This window comes from Equus quagga, chromosome 14 (genome assembly GCF_021613505.1).
Source record: "Equus quagga isolate Etosha38 chromosome 14, UCLA_HA_Equagga_1.0, whole genome shotgun sequence".
Classification (NCBI taxonomy): Eukaryota; Metazoa; Chordata; class Mammalia; order Perissodactyla; family Equidae; genus Equus; species Equus quagga.
Window position 1 is genome coordinate 23,325,915 of NC_060280.1, and position 17,584 is coordinate 23,343,498.

At 37.6% G+C, this 17,584-nt stretch overlaps 1 protein-coding gene across 1 annotated transcript; it reads right to left on the reverse strand.

Annotated features, from left to right (window-relative positions):
• Positions 1 to 11,598: 11,598 nt before the first annotated feature.
• Positions 11,599 to 12,540, reverse strand: LOC124225730 (olfactory receptor 56A4). Its single transcript, XM_046638365.1, has one exon. The coding sequence runs from the start codon at positions 12,538 to 12,540 to the stop codon at positions 11,599 to 11,601; it is 942 nt and encodes a 313-aa protein (XP_046494321.1).
• Between the last annotated feature and the right edge of the window lie 5,044 nt (positions 12,541 to 17,584).

Sequence of the window (17,584 nt, forward strand, 5' to 3'; positions counted from 1 at the left end):
ACTGTGTTAAGACTCTCATCTCATTCATGCCATTATTTCAGGTCATGGAGAGACATAGCATCAATTCTCTGCCTTAATACTCAGCAGAAGACCCTGGGGTAGAAAGTGATAAAAGATTTTAAAAGCCTCCAAATACAGAACATGGCAGATTCTTTATATCTTGTTTTTCTTTTTTTTTGAGGAAGATTAGCCCTGAGCTAACTACTGCCAGTCCTCCTCTTTTTTGCTGAGGAAGCCTGGCCCTGAGCTAACATTCGTGCCCGTCTTCCTCTACTTTATATATGGGACACCTACCACAGCATGGCGTGCCAAGTGGTGCCATGTCCGCACCTGGCATCCTAACCGGCAAACCCCGGGCCCCCCGAGAAGCAGAATGTGTGAACTTAATCACTGCACCACTGGGCCGGCCCCTATATCTTGTTTTCCAGACCAAGATATGTCCCAAACTTGATGCTCTGTAGAGTCCTAGGAATGATGTAAAATATGCTTACATTTTGGAGGAATTTCTGTAATGTCACAATGAAGAATGGATTCAAGGGGCAGGTTAGAGTTTGAAGTAAGTTGAGTGGGAGATGATGCTAGCCTGATTTAAACAAGTGGTAATGGAGACGGTGAGGCAATGGTACATGAAATAAATTGGCAGGGAACTCTGATGTGATTTGGGGGCTGAAAGAGAGTAGTAAGTCATGTTTAATGTCCAGGATTCTGTCTTGGGCACATGGGTGAATATTGGTGCTATTCACTGAGACATGGAACATAATGAGAGAGAGTTTTATTTGTTCGTTTTAGTTGATGAGTGTAGGTGTTGACCTAAGTTCTGATTTATGTAGATATAAAGTTCATATTGAATCAAGCAGAGATTCTCATCAGGCAGAATATTAGGTAAGCTCCCATTGTTGCTGAAGACCAATATTTTTGGTGTCAATGAGTTTATAAATAACTAAAACTTCTGTGCACATGACTCTAGGAACCACAAGATCCCTATTGTGATTAAGACACTATCATGTTTTGTTCTTTTCCATGTTAAAAATATTTAAAATCTCTGGAGAGCTATATTAGGAGGAATATCATATGAGTGAATGAATCTCTCTGAGTTCTCAAAGGATCCTCAGGTAAATAAAGACGCAAGAAGTAGAGAAAGGAGCCTATCTCAGAGAGGACAAATCAAATGTCTTCAGAGAAAAAAGGTCACAAATATGTTATACAGGGAGTCGTGAATACTGTCTATATAGTTATGCTCTTCTCTGTCCAATTGTATTGAAATTTGTTACAAAATGTTGAGTGGTTCAAACAAAATAGTTAAGCAGGTTGGATGTTTATTGGACTAAGGCATGGGCATATTTTAGTGTGTGCATTGTTCTGTCTAGCATGCCTGTTATATTCCTTTCCTTTCTAAGGTAACATTCTAGGTTGAGGTCTAAATGAGCACTCAACATTGGGCTTTTAAAAGAGTCTAATTTTACTGGGCCTACACAGTACAAAGAAGAGTGTAGTGATGTTAACTACCCATATCACTCACCTCCTCTAAATCCCTCCCTTGAGCTCAATGTCTAGGCGTTCTCCCTCGGGATGGATGCCATTACAGGGAAATTATGGTTGTGTCTCCCCTTAGATCATGCCTGGTTGCTATCCTTCATCCCCAACAGTTTACTTATCAGTGGAAAATCTGAGAAGTCCAACTCAAACACTATGTCATCTAGATAAACAGGACACAAGATGACAAAAGTGTCAAACTCCTTATAGTGCTCTTCCTGCCGTCCTGCCACCATATATGGGAATTTCCTTTTCATTCATTTATCTCTTGCAAGGTTTCCACATCAGAAGCAGGAGTTTACTTCTCATTGACATATATACACCTAAAATCAATTTACTGCAAAGGCAATACAATCCTTAAAGGGTTAAATGTTTTATTGTGTATATTAAAGTAAAATTTAATCACATTGAGATTTAAAACTTTTAGTTGATCATTACAGATTGTCTAAGGCAAATTTGTTCATTTCGCTTCCTTTCTTCAGTGTGTATTTGCTGTCTATGAACACTGATAGTTGCTTTTACTTGCTTACTTTTAATATGAAGTGAACTCCAAACTAACTTTAAGAAATCTCCTTTACAGGTGCTACTCTCATCAAAGGGCAACATTTGAAAAAGGGAAACAATGTTACCCTTTGAGAGTTAAATAATCCACTGAGTTCCATGCTTAGAGCAGGGATATCAGAGGACACTTAAATGGGGTATAACAACCCTCAGTAAAGCAGGACTTGAGCGTTACTTGATTGTACCTAGCTACAAACATAAAAGAAAGTCACACAGTTGGGGACAGGTTGGGTATCACAAAAACACCAGAAAGAGAGCAACAGGTCACATATTAACGTACCATACTCGGATATTGAGAGTATATTTTCTTTGCGCTAAAGAAGCACTGCATTTAATGCAGGTATGCTGATGTGGATTCCGCTTGCTTAGCTGCATTCTGAGATGAAATTGTTGAGAATCTTATTCTTACACAAATACTTAGTGAGCATCAGAGTTGCTCCTGATGAAAATATTTAGCTAGCAAAAGTGGGGACTATGTGCCAAGACTCAGCTTTTAGTAGCCCCAGAATTTTTAAATGATAAGCTAGTTGAGTCCTTTTAGATTGGCTTGAAGCATGCTAATGCTTCACAAACATGGATCTCAGCCAAGATGACCAATTTCCAATGCTTAACACAGCATTTGGAACAAAGCGGCAGAGCTACTCCTTCTGAGCCTTGCAGTGTTGAGAACTTTGTATAAACTCTTTTGTTAACAGCTCTAGAGACTGATGAAATCTCCAAGAAATTTAGCTTTTTTGGGATGTCTGTCAGCACAGCCTGCTGTTTCCAAGCATGCCCTTCATGTTACAGCCCCTGGAATGTGCACTTGGTGATGAATGCAGTTTTCTCATGTATTTTCTGCTATGCTTCTTAAAAATTACAGCCTTGCTGATATCACTTTGTCATTCATTTCCATTTGGATTACTCACTATCTGGGTTAAGTGACATTTAGCAATGTCTCAGAAATGAAATCAATAATGCAGCAGGAAAGTTCTCAAATAGTAGAAATTGTTAATGGATGAAAGCAAAATTGAATTTTCTCGAGATTAAACATATTTGGAACACGTAGAATGAACAAAACTGAAAATATTTTTTCTATAGGTCTATTACAGCCTTTAAATATATAAATGTGAATATTCAGACTCTAAGAACTAAGATTTTTATAACTAAAATATTAAATAGGAAATTAAATATCTAAATAATTGAAATGAATTTGCAGCATATCCTTAAGTTATGGTAACAAGTTATCCATTTAATTAGACAGGTAAAACTTAGTTCCTGGCATAAAAAATTGTCATTCTACTGGAAAGACTGGATGTCTTGGATCCTCCAAATCTTTCTGAGATGTAAATGTTTCAAGTATTTATTTATTTAACATTTATTATTTACTTTGTAGGTGGTGATGTTAGACATGAGAACAGCTAACATCTGGTGGTGATTAAAAAACCTTTTTTTTCGTAATGCTTACATTCTAAATTAGGAAGAAAGACAATAAGCATGGAAAAAAAACAATTAAATTTCCCCAGATAATGACAAGGGTGATGGAAATAAAGTGAAACAGAATTAAAAGTCAACACTAAGAAACCAATTAAAAAGGGGAAAAAGAGTGAACAGACACTTCTAATAGAAGATAAACAAATGTTCAAGAGCAAATGAAAAGGTATTCACCACCATTAGTCATCAGGGAAATGAAAATTAATATCCCAAAGTAATTCCATTTTATACTCCTTGAACGGCTAAAGGGAAAGTGATTCACATTATCATATATTGAAGAATGTGTGGAATAACTGAAACTCTCATGCATTGCTAGTATGTATGTGAAATGTACAACTACTTTGAAAAACTCATTGGCGTATTTCTTATGAAGTTAACAATACTTGTTCACTGTTATTCAACAACTCCACTCCTAGATATTTACCAGAGGGTTGATTACATAAATTTGGGAGTCATCAGTGTATGATGTGCTTGATACATGTCGTCTGCATTGTATATGTAGATGGAACAATGAAGAGGAAAAACTATAAAACAAGAAATAGCAATAAATATTCTAATTTATTGTTCTTCTGGAGGTGGTGTTCCAATATATTATGGTCCACCATGTGATAATGAAAAACTATACAAGAATATAGCTGGAAATTCAACTCTATTTGGAATGTGTGAGTATGCGTGTGTGTGTGTATGTGTGAGTGAGAGGGAGAGAGAGAGATTGAAGAAAATAATTATATTGTCACAGGTCATTAGGTGTAGGGTATAACAGAATCACAGATGGACGCACCCTAAGTGTTCATAAAAATTAGGGATGCTCCATGCCACTCTTTCTCCCTCTGTTTTCAATATCAATTAAGAATCCTTTTCTTTATCCCATCCCCTTCTTCAAGGACTTTATAATGAAGACCTCTAAGTCATTTTGCTCTTTCTATTATTTCTTCCTCTGTCCTGATTTCTCTGCCTTACTTTATACCAGGGCTCCATCATTCAGTGAGGAACCAACTTACCAACTCTTTTAGCAGCTCTTCCATCTCAGAAGAGTCACTTGTTTGGATGCTACAACCTCTGGGCTTTGTAAAGTGATAATTTATAATGAGTAAGAATTTATAGTGGTAATTTATACTTCCCAAACACACTTGGAAGGCCCAAGTGCCCTGGAAGATGGGAAAAAACAGGTCCTGAGGTGCCAAGCTAAAGTTGATTCCTTCCCCAGTATTAGTTCAATCAGAAGTCCATTTGTATTTTGCATTGCCCAGTATGGCACCAGAAGAGGTCATCTTATTCGAGCAACACAATACTGGTCAGAATAGAGTAAGAAGAGGTAAGTTGTCATTTTTGTAAATAGTTTTATAATTTATACAAGTCCCTGCAATGGACTCTGGGATATCAAGAATAGAAATGACTTCCTATTTTATTGAATTGAAAAGGGGACTCAGAACATTCAAGAGACAGGATGAGGTCATAGCCAATCAATGCTAGAGAAAAAACTTAAAGTCTATTGAATTTCTAACCTAAGTATTCTTTCTAATGAATGCTTCTAAGTATCCAGCTTTATTCACAGGTTATTTGTTCAGATTTGACCTAGAATTTATGCTACAAACTATGATAATAATAGTGAGGCCAGGAATGCTAGTTAGGCAGTTTCCTACAAAGTCATGCTTTAAATATCTTTGATAAGTCTTAACCCAATGCTGATATCAATGGTATTCAGAAAGCTAGTGGTGAAGTTCTGGTCCAAGTCTGAAGGTCTGAGAACCAGGAGCTCTAATGGTGTAAGTCCCAGTTGAAAGATATGAGAAGACTGATGTCCAGCTCAAGAAGACAGTCTGAGAGAGAAAGAAGTCTCCCTTCCTTCACCTTTTGTTCTGCTCAGGTCCACCATAGATTGGATGATGCCAACCCACATTGGGGAGAACAATCTGCTTTATTCAGTCTACTGATTCAAAGGTTAACCTCTTTCAGAAACACCCTCCAGAAATAATATTCTGGACACATCCAGAAATAATATTTAACCAAATATCCCATGTCCCAATCAAGTTGACACATAAAATTAACTATCTTTCTGGGTGGAATGCTGAAACTAGAGAAAGGGCCTTCAAAATCTAAATCTGTAGCATACAGATTTCTAATAGCTTCAGAACCTTATATTGAAAAGAAAAATCACTTGCAACATCACATTTGTCATAAATTAGATCACAACATAACTATCTTTTCTTGTACTGCCCACCCTGACCATTGGTCTATTTGCCAATATCATGCTATCTTAATTATGAAATTTTACAAAAATTCTTCTAGCGTGTAGTAAGTCTTGGTTGTTTGTTTTACAGGTTCTTTGCATTATCATGAGCATTTGAAAATCAGCTGTCAATTTTCACAAAAGCATCTGTTGAAATTTTTATTGGAATTGCCTCGAATCTATATATCAATTTGGGGAGAATTAACACCATTACATTGCTGAATCTTCCAGTCAAAAGCATGATATATCTTTTGATTTATTTAAGTCTTCTTTAATTTTTCTCAGAAATGTTTTCTAGTCTCAATGCGTACAATTTGGACATCCTAGGTATTTGATATTTTTGATGCAATTGTATTTGGCATTGACTTACAAGCTTCATTTTCCATTTTTTTGTTTCTAGGATGTAGAAATACAGCTTATTTTTCTGTACTGACTTTCTATGCAGCAATTTACTAAATTTACTTATAAATTCAAGTATTATATTTATTGGTTCTTTTGGGGTTTCTGTCCACAGAATGAAGTTATTTGCAGATAATGACATATTTACTTCTTCCTTTCCAATCTTTATATTTTTTTCCTTTTTCCTCAGTGTTTACTATTTCACCAATGATTATGATACTGACTGTAGATTTTGAGAAGACAGACTTTAATAGATAAGGCCATTCCCCTCTGCTCCTAAATTTCTGAGATTATTTTTAATACGAATACATTGTGAATTTTGTTGCAAGATTTTTCTGAATCTATTGAGAAATTTGTTTTTTCCTCCATTATTAAGGTTAATGTTAAACACATGAATTAAATGTGTATCAATTTTCAAACGTTAAAGTAACTTTTCATTTCCAGAATAGACTTCACTTGTTCAAATGTATTTATTTTTGTTGTTTTGTACTCAGTTTCAAATATTTTGTTTAAAATTTCTATATCTATGTTCATGAGAGATAGTAGCTTATAATTTTCTTGTAATATTCCTGTCAGTCTTTGATGCCAGGTTTATGATAACCTCAAAAAATGTATTGGAAGGGCCAGCTCCGTGGCCGAGTGGCTAAATTTGTGTGCTCCCCTTTGGCAGCCTGGGGTTCGCCGTTTGGGATCCTGGGTGCACACCTACACACCTTTCATCAAACCATGCTATGGCGGCATCCCACACAGAAGATCTAGAATGACCTATGACTGGGATATACCACCAGGTTATACAACTTTGGGGAGGAAAAAAAGAGGAAGATTGGCAACAGATGTTAGCTCAGGGCCAGTCTTTCTCAAAAAAAAAAAAAAAAGTACTGGAAAATGTTCCCTTCTTTTCAATTTTCTGAAACAGTTTATGTTATTTCTTCATTAATGCTTCAGAAGATTTAACCATGAAAGTATCTAGGCCCAGAGTTTTCTTTGTGGAAAAGTTTTTAATTATGATTTCATAGTATTTACTAGTTTTTCTTTGCCATTTTTGGACAACTGTTCTTTTCTCAAGGAATTTTCATATTGTATCATTGTCAAATTAATTGCCATAGTATAGTTTTAGTAAAAATTTAAAATATCTCTAATTTCAATAGCGTTTTTAAAATTCTAGATAATTTAAATTTGTGTTTTCTCACATTTTTACTTAAAGTTTATGCTTTTTATTATTAATTTTCAGAACATAACTTTTGGCTTTGCTATTTTCTGTTATATACATTCTTTCTGTTTTATTGTTCTTTGCTTGTATTTGTATTTATTCTTGTCTTCTACTCTGTTTGGATTTAATTTTCTGATTTGCTGTTTGTTTTGTTTTTTAGTATTTTGAATTGGAAGCTTAGCTCTGTAAATCAGAAGTCCAGGCCTGGTTTAGTTTGGTTTTCTGCATCAGGGTCTCCCCAGATTGCAAAAAAGTTGTTGGCCAGGACTCTAATCTCATCTAAGGCTCTCTCTCCCTCTTTCTCTCTCTCTATGTATGTATTATGTATCTACCTATCTATCAACTATCTACATCAGATATATCATATGGATATGATGTAGCCTTTTCAATAAATGGTGTTGGGAGAACCGGACAGCCACATGCAGAAGAATGAAATGACATTTGTTTTACACAATAAACAAAATTCAACTCAAAAAATAGATTAACAACTTGAATGTAAGTCCTGAAACCATAAAACTCCTAGAGGACAAAATGAGAGGTAGGCTCCTTGGTTTTGGTTTTGGCAATGAATTTTTGGATTTGACACCAAAAGTGAAGACAACAAAAGCAATAATAAACAAGCGGGATACATTAAACTAAAAAGCTTCTGCATGGCAAAGAAAATCATTAAAAAAATGAAAAGGCAAACTATAGAATGGGAGAAAATATTTGAAAGTCGTGTATCTGATAAGAAGTTAATATCCAAAATATATAAAGAACTCATACGACTTAATAGCAAAAAACTAAACAATCCAATCATAAAATGGGTAGAAGGCTTGAATAGACATTTTTCCAAAGAAGATGTACAGATGGCCACCAGGCACATGAAAAGATGCTCCACATCATTAATCATCAGGGAATGCAAATCAAAACCACAATGAGATATTACCTTACACCTTTTAGAACAACTGTCATCAAGAAGACAAAATAAGATATCATCAAGATAACAAGTCTTGGCAAAGTTCGGGACAAAAGAGAATTCCTGCACACTGATGGTGGGAATGTAAATTGGCTCAGCCACTATGGAAAATGGTATGGAGATCTTTCAAAAATATAGAAATAGGGTCTGGCCCCGTGGCCGAGTGGTTAAGTTCGCGCGCTCCGCTGCAGGCGGCCCAGTGTTTTGTTAGTTCGAATCCTGGGCGCGGACATGGCACTGCTCATCAGACCACGCTGAGGCAGCGTCCCACATGCCACAACTAGAAGAACCCACAACGAAGAATACACAACTATGTACCGGGGGGCTTTGGGGAGAAAAAGGAAAAAATTAAAAAAAAATCTTTAAAAAAATATAGAAATAGAACTATATGATCCAACAATTCTACTTCTGGGTATATATGCAAAGGAAATGAAAACAGGATATAAATGAGATATTTGCACTCCCATGTTCATTGCAGCATTATTCACAATAGCAAAGACATGCAACCAACCTAAATGTCCATCAATTATTGAATGGATAGAGAAGATGTGGTATATATATTCAGTGAAATATTATTCAGCCATGAAAAATAAGTACTTCCTGCCATTTGTGTCAACATAGATGGAGCTTGAGGGCATTATGCTAAGTGAAATAAGTCAGAAAGAGAAAGACAAATGCTGTATGTTCTCAGTTATATATGGAATCTAAGAAAATGGAACTCATAGAAACAGAAAATTGATTGCTTCTTGACAGAAGTAGAAGGTAAGGGGTGGCAGAAATGGGTGAAAGTGGTCAAATTGCCACTTATAAGATAAATAAGTTATGGGGCTATAATATACATCATGGTAATTATAGTTAACAATATTGTATTATGTATTTCAGGGTTGCTTAGAGAGTAGATCTTAAAGGTTGTCATTACAAGAAAAAATTGTAACTATGTGAGGTGAGGGATGTCAACTAAAGTTATAGTGGGAATCATTTCACTATATATATATCAAATCATTATGTTGTACACTTTAAACTAATACAGTGTTACATGTCAATTATATCTCAATGAAACTGGAAAATTTTTAAAAATAGAATAACTACATAATAAAAGTAGGAAAGTGTTTAAAAATGTTGTGATACTACATAGAGTAAGGGCATATCTCCTTTTGATAACCATATTAAGACTTGTTTATAAATCTATGATCATTCTATAACTCAAACATTATAGATTGCTTCCTACCTGCCATAAACTGCTGGGCATCAAATTACTATTTATAATGTGCCTACTACATGCCAGGCACCATGCTTGGGCTGGGGATATGAGAAGCTTGGGATATAACTCATGGGTTTTTGTAACTCACCAGGTTATGCTGTTGCACAGCCAAGGTAGGGACCAGCAGTGTTGTGGAAAGAGTTCAGGTTTCAGGAACCCAAATGACGTGGATTTATCCTGGCTCAATTGCTCTGACCTTGGGAGTCATTTTACTTCTCTGAAATTCAGTTTCTACCTAGGGCCAACAAAAAAACTCTCAGGGCAAATGTGTAGGTAAAATAAGAATGCATATAAAGTGTCTGGCACATGGTAGGTATCCAACTGGTAGTAACTCTATGGAAAGGAGAGATTAGACGGGATGAAAGAAAATGACGGGTAACTCAGCTGACTCAATCCCTTGATACCTGGATGAGACCAATGTTATGAAATATGACACAATAGATCCTAAAGAAAGCTCTTTCAGAACCCAGCATTTCAAAAATGCATGCATGCAGTGGCATTTACACCTCCTGAATGCACAGGAAGACCAGGTGTCTAGTGCCAAAGAAAGATATCCTAAAAAATAAATTCTCATCTCAAGGGAAAAAAATGTAGCTATGTGAGTTGATGGATGCTAACTAAATGTATTGTGGTAACCATTTTGCAATACACACAAATATCAGATCATTGTATTGTGCATCTTAAACTAATACAATGTCATATGTCAATTACATGTCAATAAAAGTGGAAAAGTAAAAAATAAAATGATACACGAGAAAATAATACTGTAAAAATCTTAAATTTCAATAACAGTCATTCAGCATAAAAAGCTTCAATACAAAAGAAAGTAGGATAGTCCAACTTGGAAATTTATTTAAATGATTCTTGGAAAAATGATGGTATTGAAACTCTTAATTTTCATCCTCAAAAGAGAAAGGTTGCTACTGTACAATTTGCTTGGAAATACTGGTTTAATATGTGGCATCATTAAGAAGGGGATTGCAAAATAATGGAGCACACTAATCTGTGAAAATCAAACCCTAGAGCTTCCATGCCTAGAAAACTGTCCACATCTAATAGCCACAGCTCAGGATGGAGCCTGAAGCAAACAGGGCAACAGAAGGAAAGGATAAGACAGCTGATTTGTGCCCAGGATGGGCAGGTCATAGTGGGACAGGGATGCTGCCTGAAATTTGATTGAAAGTTCTAAGTTCCTTATAGGCAGATATATGGGATAAAGTGAAGATTATAAAATCATGAAGTTGAAGATAATGAAGAAAAGAACATATAACACTTCAAACAATACAACTCCCCCCACAAAAAAAAAACCCTAAAGAGCTTTCATTCTACTCCCCCCCCCCCCCAAAAAAAAAAAACTGAAGAAAGAATCTTAGCAGAAATAAAGAATAGGAAATGCTACAACTGGAGAGGTTGCACACACAGAAAATCTCAACAGGATCTGGAATCAGAAGATGTCATATGTGCCACAGGTGCCAAAGAAAAGATTCAGGGAAGTTCAGGGTAAAGAATTCAACTCCAAGAGCCAAAGTTCTGGAGTAAATATCTATATTTCAGCTCAGTCAACCCTTCACAACACAAAAACCATGACTGAAACAGGAGACAGGAGAGGCATATATGTCCTTTGAAACCCAGGAGACAGGCAGACGTTTTTAAGTATGAAGTTTATCTCTTTACTAGTAAAACACTCCTACTCTAATCCAGCTCCATTTGGCTAAGACTTGGCAAGACTCTCAGTTAAGGATTTGGTTAGGGAAAATTCCCAAGTGACCACAGAATCTAGGAAAGGGAGGTTTCCTTTGAAGCAACAATAAACAAGGATTCACAGAAGAGTGTTTTCATTGCTGGCTAAGTATTAAGAAGAAGGAGAATCAGAACTCATTCCAGGATTAAAAAGTGAAATTTTTTTTCCAACATAAAGATAATTCCTGACTTTTATTAACAGTTCCAAAGGTAGATCTGATTCTTTTTACCTCTTATAAACTCCTCAGTAGCTTCTGGATTCCCTGCTTGATCTCCTTGGTTCTCACACCATAAACAATGGGGTTCAGAGCTGGGGGGATGAGGTGGTGCAGGATGTTGAGTAGGATGGGGACATCTGGCGGAATTCTCTTCCTGGCCAGGTTAGTGATGACCAGAACCAGCAGGACTGTGCTGAAGAAGAGGATGAGGATGAAATGGGAACCACATGTGCTCAGGGCCTTGGCCACAGCACCCTCAGCCTTGATCCTTAGCACAGCTTTCAGGATAAAAGAGTAGGAGAGAACAATAAGGATGAGGTCAGAGCCCAGTAGAGTCCAGCCTGCCACAAACTGGTAGAGCCGATTGAAGGTGATGTCATCACAGGAGAGTTTGGACACAGACAGGTTAGTGCAGATGCAGTTCTTGATGATGTTCTCTGCACAGTATCTGAGTCTGGCAGAAAGAATCGGAACAGGGAGAGAAAAGAGGGCATTCCGGGCCACAATGAATATGGCAGCCTTAGCCACAAATTGATCAGATATGATGGATGGATATCGTAATGGGTGGCAGATGGCCACATAGCGATCATAGGCCATGACCATGAATGTGCAGGACTCCATGGTCAAAAAACTGTTCATGATGAACATCTGGAGGAAGCAGACTGAGAAGCTGATGGACCTGAGGTCAAACCAGAAAATGGCTAGGACCTTGGGGATGACAGTGAGGCAGAGCACCATGTCCAGGAGAGAGAGGAGGCTGAGCAGGTAGTACATGGGCTCGTGCAGAGAGGCCTCCAGCCAGATGGTGATTAGGAGGATGATGTTGGCCCCCATGGCCAGGAGGAAGAGGAGACTGAGGGGCAGGGACAGCCAGTGCTGCCAACTCTGGTAGTTAGGGAAGCAGATGAGGAGAAATTCGGAGACTGGAGCAGTAGAGTAGTTGTTGGGTGAAGCCATGTAATGTATCTTGATCACACTGGAAATAGAGAGTCCCTTAAAATGTAGGACAGAATATAACAAAACAGAAAATATGTGTTCTAGGTAGTAGAACTTAGATTTTCATTGGGGCTCTTAACCTGTCCCAATCAAGTTTTTAAATCACCATCATCCTCATCATCATAATCATCAATCCTCACTGACATTTAACTGAATATTTGTCATGTGGTGGCACTAAGCTGAATGCTTTACTATAATTATCTCATGTCATCCTTTTAAAAACAACTTATGAATAATTAATATTGTTATAATAATTTCACAGATAAAAAAGTAAAGTTAAAAGGGAGTAGGATAATTTGATCAAAACTAGAGGGTGGCTCTAGAGTCTCTGCTTTCAGTCAATACAGAAAATTTAGACTCACAAGCACAATGACTTAAATAAGCCGTTCTTTTACTCAGAGGGTAGAACAGATAGCTATACAGAGAGTTCTGTTTAGCTGTCTCCATGGTTAGTCCTAGAAAAGTCCAGGCCCGTATTCCATGCAATTGGAATTGGAGAGGGACTGACTTCACGATTCCTTATTTCACTCTTCAATAAATAATTGGATTAGAGGTAGCACAGCCCTTCCTGCTCTATTCTCTGGGTGAGTCCTTAAGAGGGTCCTCTGAATTGTCCTGTATCTCTGAAACTGCACCAAGCACCTACCTGCTCCTTGAACAGCGATCTCCTAGTGATTGTCTCCTTTATGCCAAGAGCTATTCCTGGTTAGGAAGGACAGGAAGAAATGGATCAGACACACATTTCAAAATGAAAATCAGTAAGAATTACATGTAGGGGAAGAGTAAAGAAAAACATTTGAGGATTCATTATTCAATCATTGCCCAAACATGTACTTACTGCTCACTCTTGGGCAAGGTGGTATGTAACAAACTGAAGAAAGATGAATAAAACAGGGTCTTGAATCCTAAGTTACAGCGTTAGAGATGACTTTTTGTTTTGGGGTGACAAAACGAATGAAATCTCTACCGAGAAATTAGAAAAGGGAATGGGAAAAAAGGAGGGGCTTTTGAGAAGAAGATGAATGCATATTTGAAGTGTCACGCAGGAAATGTTTGCAAAATATCCAGGTAGCAATCATTCAAAATATAACATGCCTGGAACTCAGCAGGAAATTCAAGTCTGCAAATGAAGATGTATTCGTTGTTATTTGAAGAAAAAAATAAGTAAGGCAAAGATGTATTATCATATAAATTATTGGAGAACACCTGAAAATGATTTAAAATCTAAAACTTTGATAAGAATTTTCAAGGGTTTTGGTTGTGAAAAATTTAGGAGAAAAAGGAAATGTTTGATGGAACAAGGTTCCAGAAAGGATAGGAGGTGATTGATTCATTAGCATGACGTAGAACTTCTTTTTGTAGCTCTCCCACTCCTCTAGTCACACAAAAATTCTATATTGGAAAAAAAACTGAGTAAGTACTATCTGCATAATAAAACTGTAGGCCTTGTATTAGACAGTTTGGTAATGAGATAAAACAAAAGAAAAATATAAGTTCGATCTCTTACAAAAACAAAACGAATAGTAGCCATCCCCGACTACAGCACTGTTTCCACATTTCAAGGTGAGAGCAAATGTCCAGTTGCCTAGAAAAGAAATGTCTTTCCCTCTGAAGCAGAAGCAAATTATCTGTGTTCACAGATACTTTAGGTCATGAGTGAAAAGGTCTTTTTGTTCTGTTTTGCACAACATATTGTTACTTTCCGGATAGCCTACCCTTTAGAAAAATGAACATTCTCTTTTTTTGTTTTGCTTCTTAACAGGAATCGGTCTTGCTATTAAAAATATGGCAGCCAATGTTCTTGAGTAGCATCCTGGAAATGAGTTCTTTCTGTTCCCTTTTTAACAATGGCCGCAAATTACAGTTTTTCTACTTCATGCCATCCACCACACGTGTTTTATCCTATTAACCTCCCAAGAATTTGGTTTTCCATACTCAGTGAGGGAAAACATGTTTGTAAATTGAGATGTTTGATATATCCAGAGCTCCCAGATTAGGTCCTCAATAGAAGCTCTGTTGGAAGCTCAGATAACCACACCTTGTCTCAGGCCAATCCCTCTTTTTACTGTCTCGCTTTCTACCTTGAGCTAATTAAATCATTTTCTTTTGTATTAATTTCACAACTTAGTGAAGGAATTCTAGTGGGGATGTTTCTTTTGTTGAGTACCATCGTTTTTCCTTCACTGTTAAAGAAAGAGCACAGTGGCCAAGTACTAAGAAGGGTGACAGTAATGGCTGTCTCTGTCAAAGAAGCAGGAAAGAGCCAGAGAATCACAGCGGGATGAGAGAGGGAGCCCAGGAGACATATAATCAGTATAGTTGGGATTACTGATGCTGCTCCTCTGTCCCATCTGACAAGTCTCCTCCAGGAGAGTAATGTGCGTATGAGAAAGGATCAGACTCCAGGTGCCAGAGAAGGTAATGAAGGTGTTGATTTGGTCCAGGACTTTCACTTTGAATATCCTGAACTTTCCAAATAAAGATTATACAGTATATACCACACACACACACACTCTACCCATTGTGGGGCTTTAAGACAAACCAAGGATTCAGGAGTTAAAACTGGGATGGGGACAATTATGTGTCAGCTCTGTACTGTACTTCCGTATGTAATTCAGAAAATACCCCTCAGTGTGAATCAGAGAAGTAATAAGAAGAGAAAACTCACTCATGTTTTCTGAAAAGGCTTTTCATTTCCAATAACCTCAAGTTCTGGATACTCAGAGTGACTTGCTCTATTTGAACAAGTGAGAAAACTGTCAGTGCCTTCTCAGTGCCTGGTGTTAATGTTTCACACACTAGTGTATAGCATGGATTTAGCAAAAATCATTATCCTCTGAGAGTTTACTTAATTAATAGAGGAAAATTGACTTTCAAGCACTTATAATGCAGTATCATTATGGCTGTAATGAGGGTGATCTTACAAACAGTGAGAAAAAGACAGAAGTGCACATGAATGAAGGAATGTTATATGGTGGAAAAGTTGGCCTCAGACAGAAATGAACTCCAGGTCTGGCTCTTATACTCATTGTATGACCCTGACAAATATTTACACTCTATAGTACCTAGTTTTCTCATTTATGAAATAGAGAAATGATATCTAACACCAAGTGTTTTTGTGGGATGGGAAAAGAGCTATCATTTCCAGAGGTCCCTTTAGGCATGGAGACATGAGAAGCTGAAAGCATCACAGAAAGATTCAAAAAAGAGGTAGCATTCACTTGGAGGAGGAGGGGGACTGTCCTTATAGGTAATTATGAGAGAAGAAAGGCTAGCCTAGGTGGATGTTCAGTAATGATCAATACGAGCTGTTAGGGGCTGGTAGATCCTTAGTTCTTTAGGGGAAGGAGGTAGGAGAGTGGAGCATCAGGAATCAGTGTTTAAAGTTATGCAGTGGCAACCTCATGAGGTACACCTGATAGTAGGCATTATCATGCTATACTGTTAAGAACCACAGAAGATTTGAAATAGGGAAGAGATAGGCATAGATGGGACAAAGAAGAATTGCACAGAAGGGATGGAGGCTTTTGAAGAGTCCTGAATAGTCCAAAGGAAGTGACTAAGATCTGAACAAAGGCCATACAAGTGGAGAAGAAAGGATGTATTTGAGGGGTGGGGAGGATTACAGGATGTAATGTAAGAAACTGGAGAGAGACTGGAGCCAAGGATGTCACTGAGGATATTTTAATTGATACAGGGAAGAAATGTCCTTTTCAGACCTCCTTTACAGCTCACATATTCTCCCTGGTAGTAATATACTTTCAGCTCTGTTTTATAGTTCATTTTAAATTCCTTAATAGCTGGGACCATTTTGCTCTCTCTCTCTCTCTCTATTCTTCTCAGTGAAATTGAGGCCTCCTAATTTGAGAAATGAGGAATCATTGGCCATCTAGGGTGTTGATTTAATCTTTAATACCCCAATTTCATCAGTTTGTATTCACAGACTGATATTCTGAAAGGGGTGGTCATAGTGGTTCCTTGTTCTGAGTGTTAATGAAGAAAAAATTGTCTCTGACCATGAAATATTGACTGTCTAGAAAGGTCAAATAAGTCTTAAATAAGCAAAATCACAACAGAAGATCCAAGTCCAGCTATAATTGCCTAGAAAAAGGGGTGATCACCTTGGCTCATAGATGAATTTAGACTAGTACAGAAAAGATTCTGAACAACCAGGCACAGAACTTTAGCTTCATAGCCATGATATGGATGGGGGTCTTTGAACCTACAGAAGTTTTGGGCCCACAAACCTTGTATAGCCACGGAATCAGTCAGCCTCAGCTCTGAATGAATTAACAGTGTTAAGTCAATCCATGCCATTCACTTTTATACCAGGATCTAAGCATCCTGGCAGCTTCAACATCCATACCAGGCCCTATTGAAAGTGTTCCTTCTCTTACACACACAAGCCTCCTAGACTCCCCTCCTTTCCTCATTCTCTCTTTCCTCAAAATCTCCCTGGCCCCAACTTGAGACTCACCAGCTTCAGAAGGCTGCATGTGCTGTTTCTGCCTGTTGCAAAAAACACCTAAACTGACTCCTCCAAGGTCTCTCGAGGCTGATTTTATGATCTCTATTACGCTGTTTCCATCTACCTTATTCACAGGAGTTGATGCCCTTGTTGGGCACATGGGCCCTGAGGCCCTGTGATCTATTTCTCAAGAGAGTATATTATAAAAGGCTTAATTTAGCATTGTGGATTGAGTGAGGGCAGGAGAACTCAAAGGCTTTTGGGGAGTCTAAATAAAGAAAAAGAAACCCTGGGAAAAGAAGGGTAAGGAATCCCAATGATGAGAATCTTCTCAGGAAAAATTTCTATGGATACTCCTGTAGGGAAGAACTGAATAAACTATCCTTAGCACTTTAACTCTGTGGAGGGAGGTGACAGAGGCACATCTCCAGCAAGCAAAAGAGATGGACCTCAGAGGAACACGGACTATGGGCTGCTGAGGGGCGCAGGTAGCATTTTTCCTGTGAGTCCTTCTCATGCAGTGGGAGCGTCAGTGGT

Coding starts and splice junctions, on each gene's coding strand:
- LOC124225730 (XM_046638365.1), bottom strand. CDS start 12,540: ATGGCTTCACCCAACAACTACTCTACTGCTCCAGTCTCCGAATTTCTC.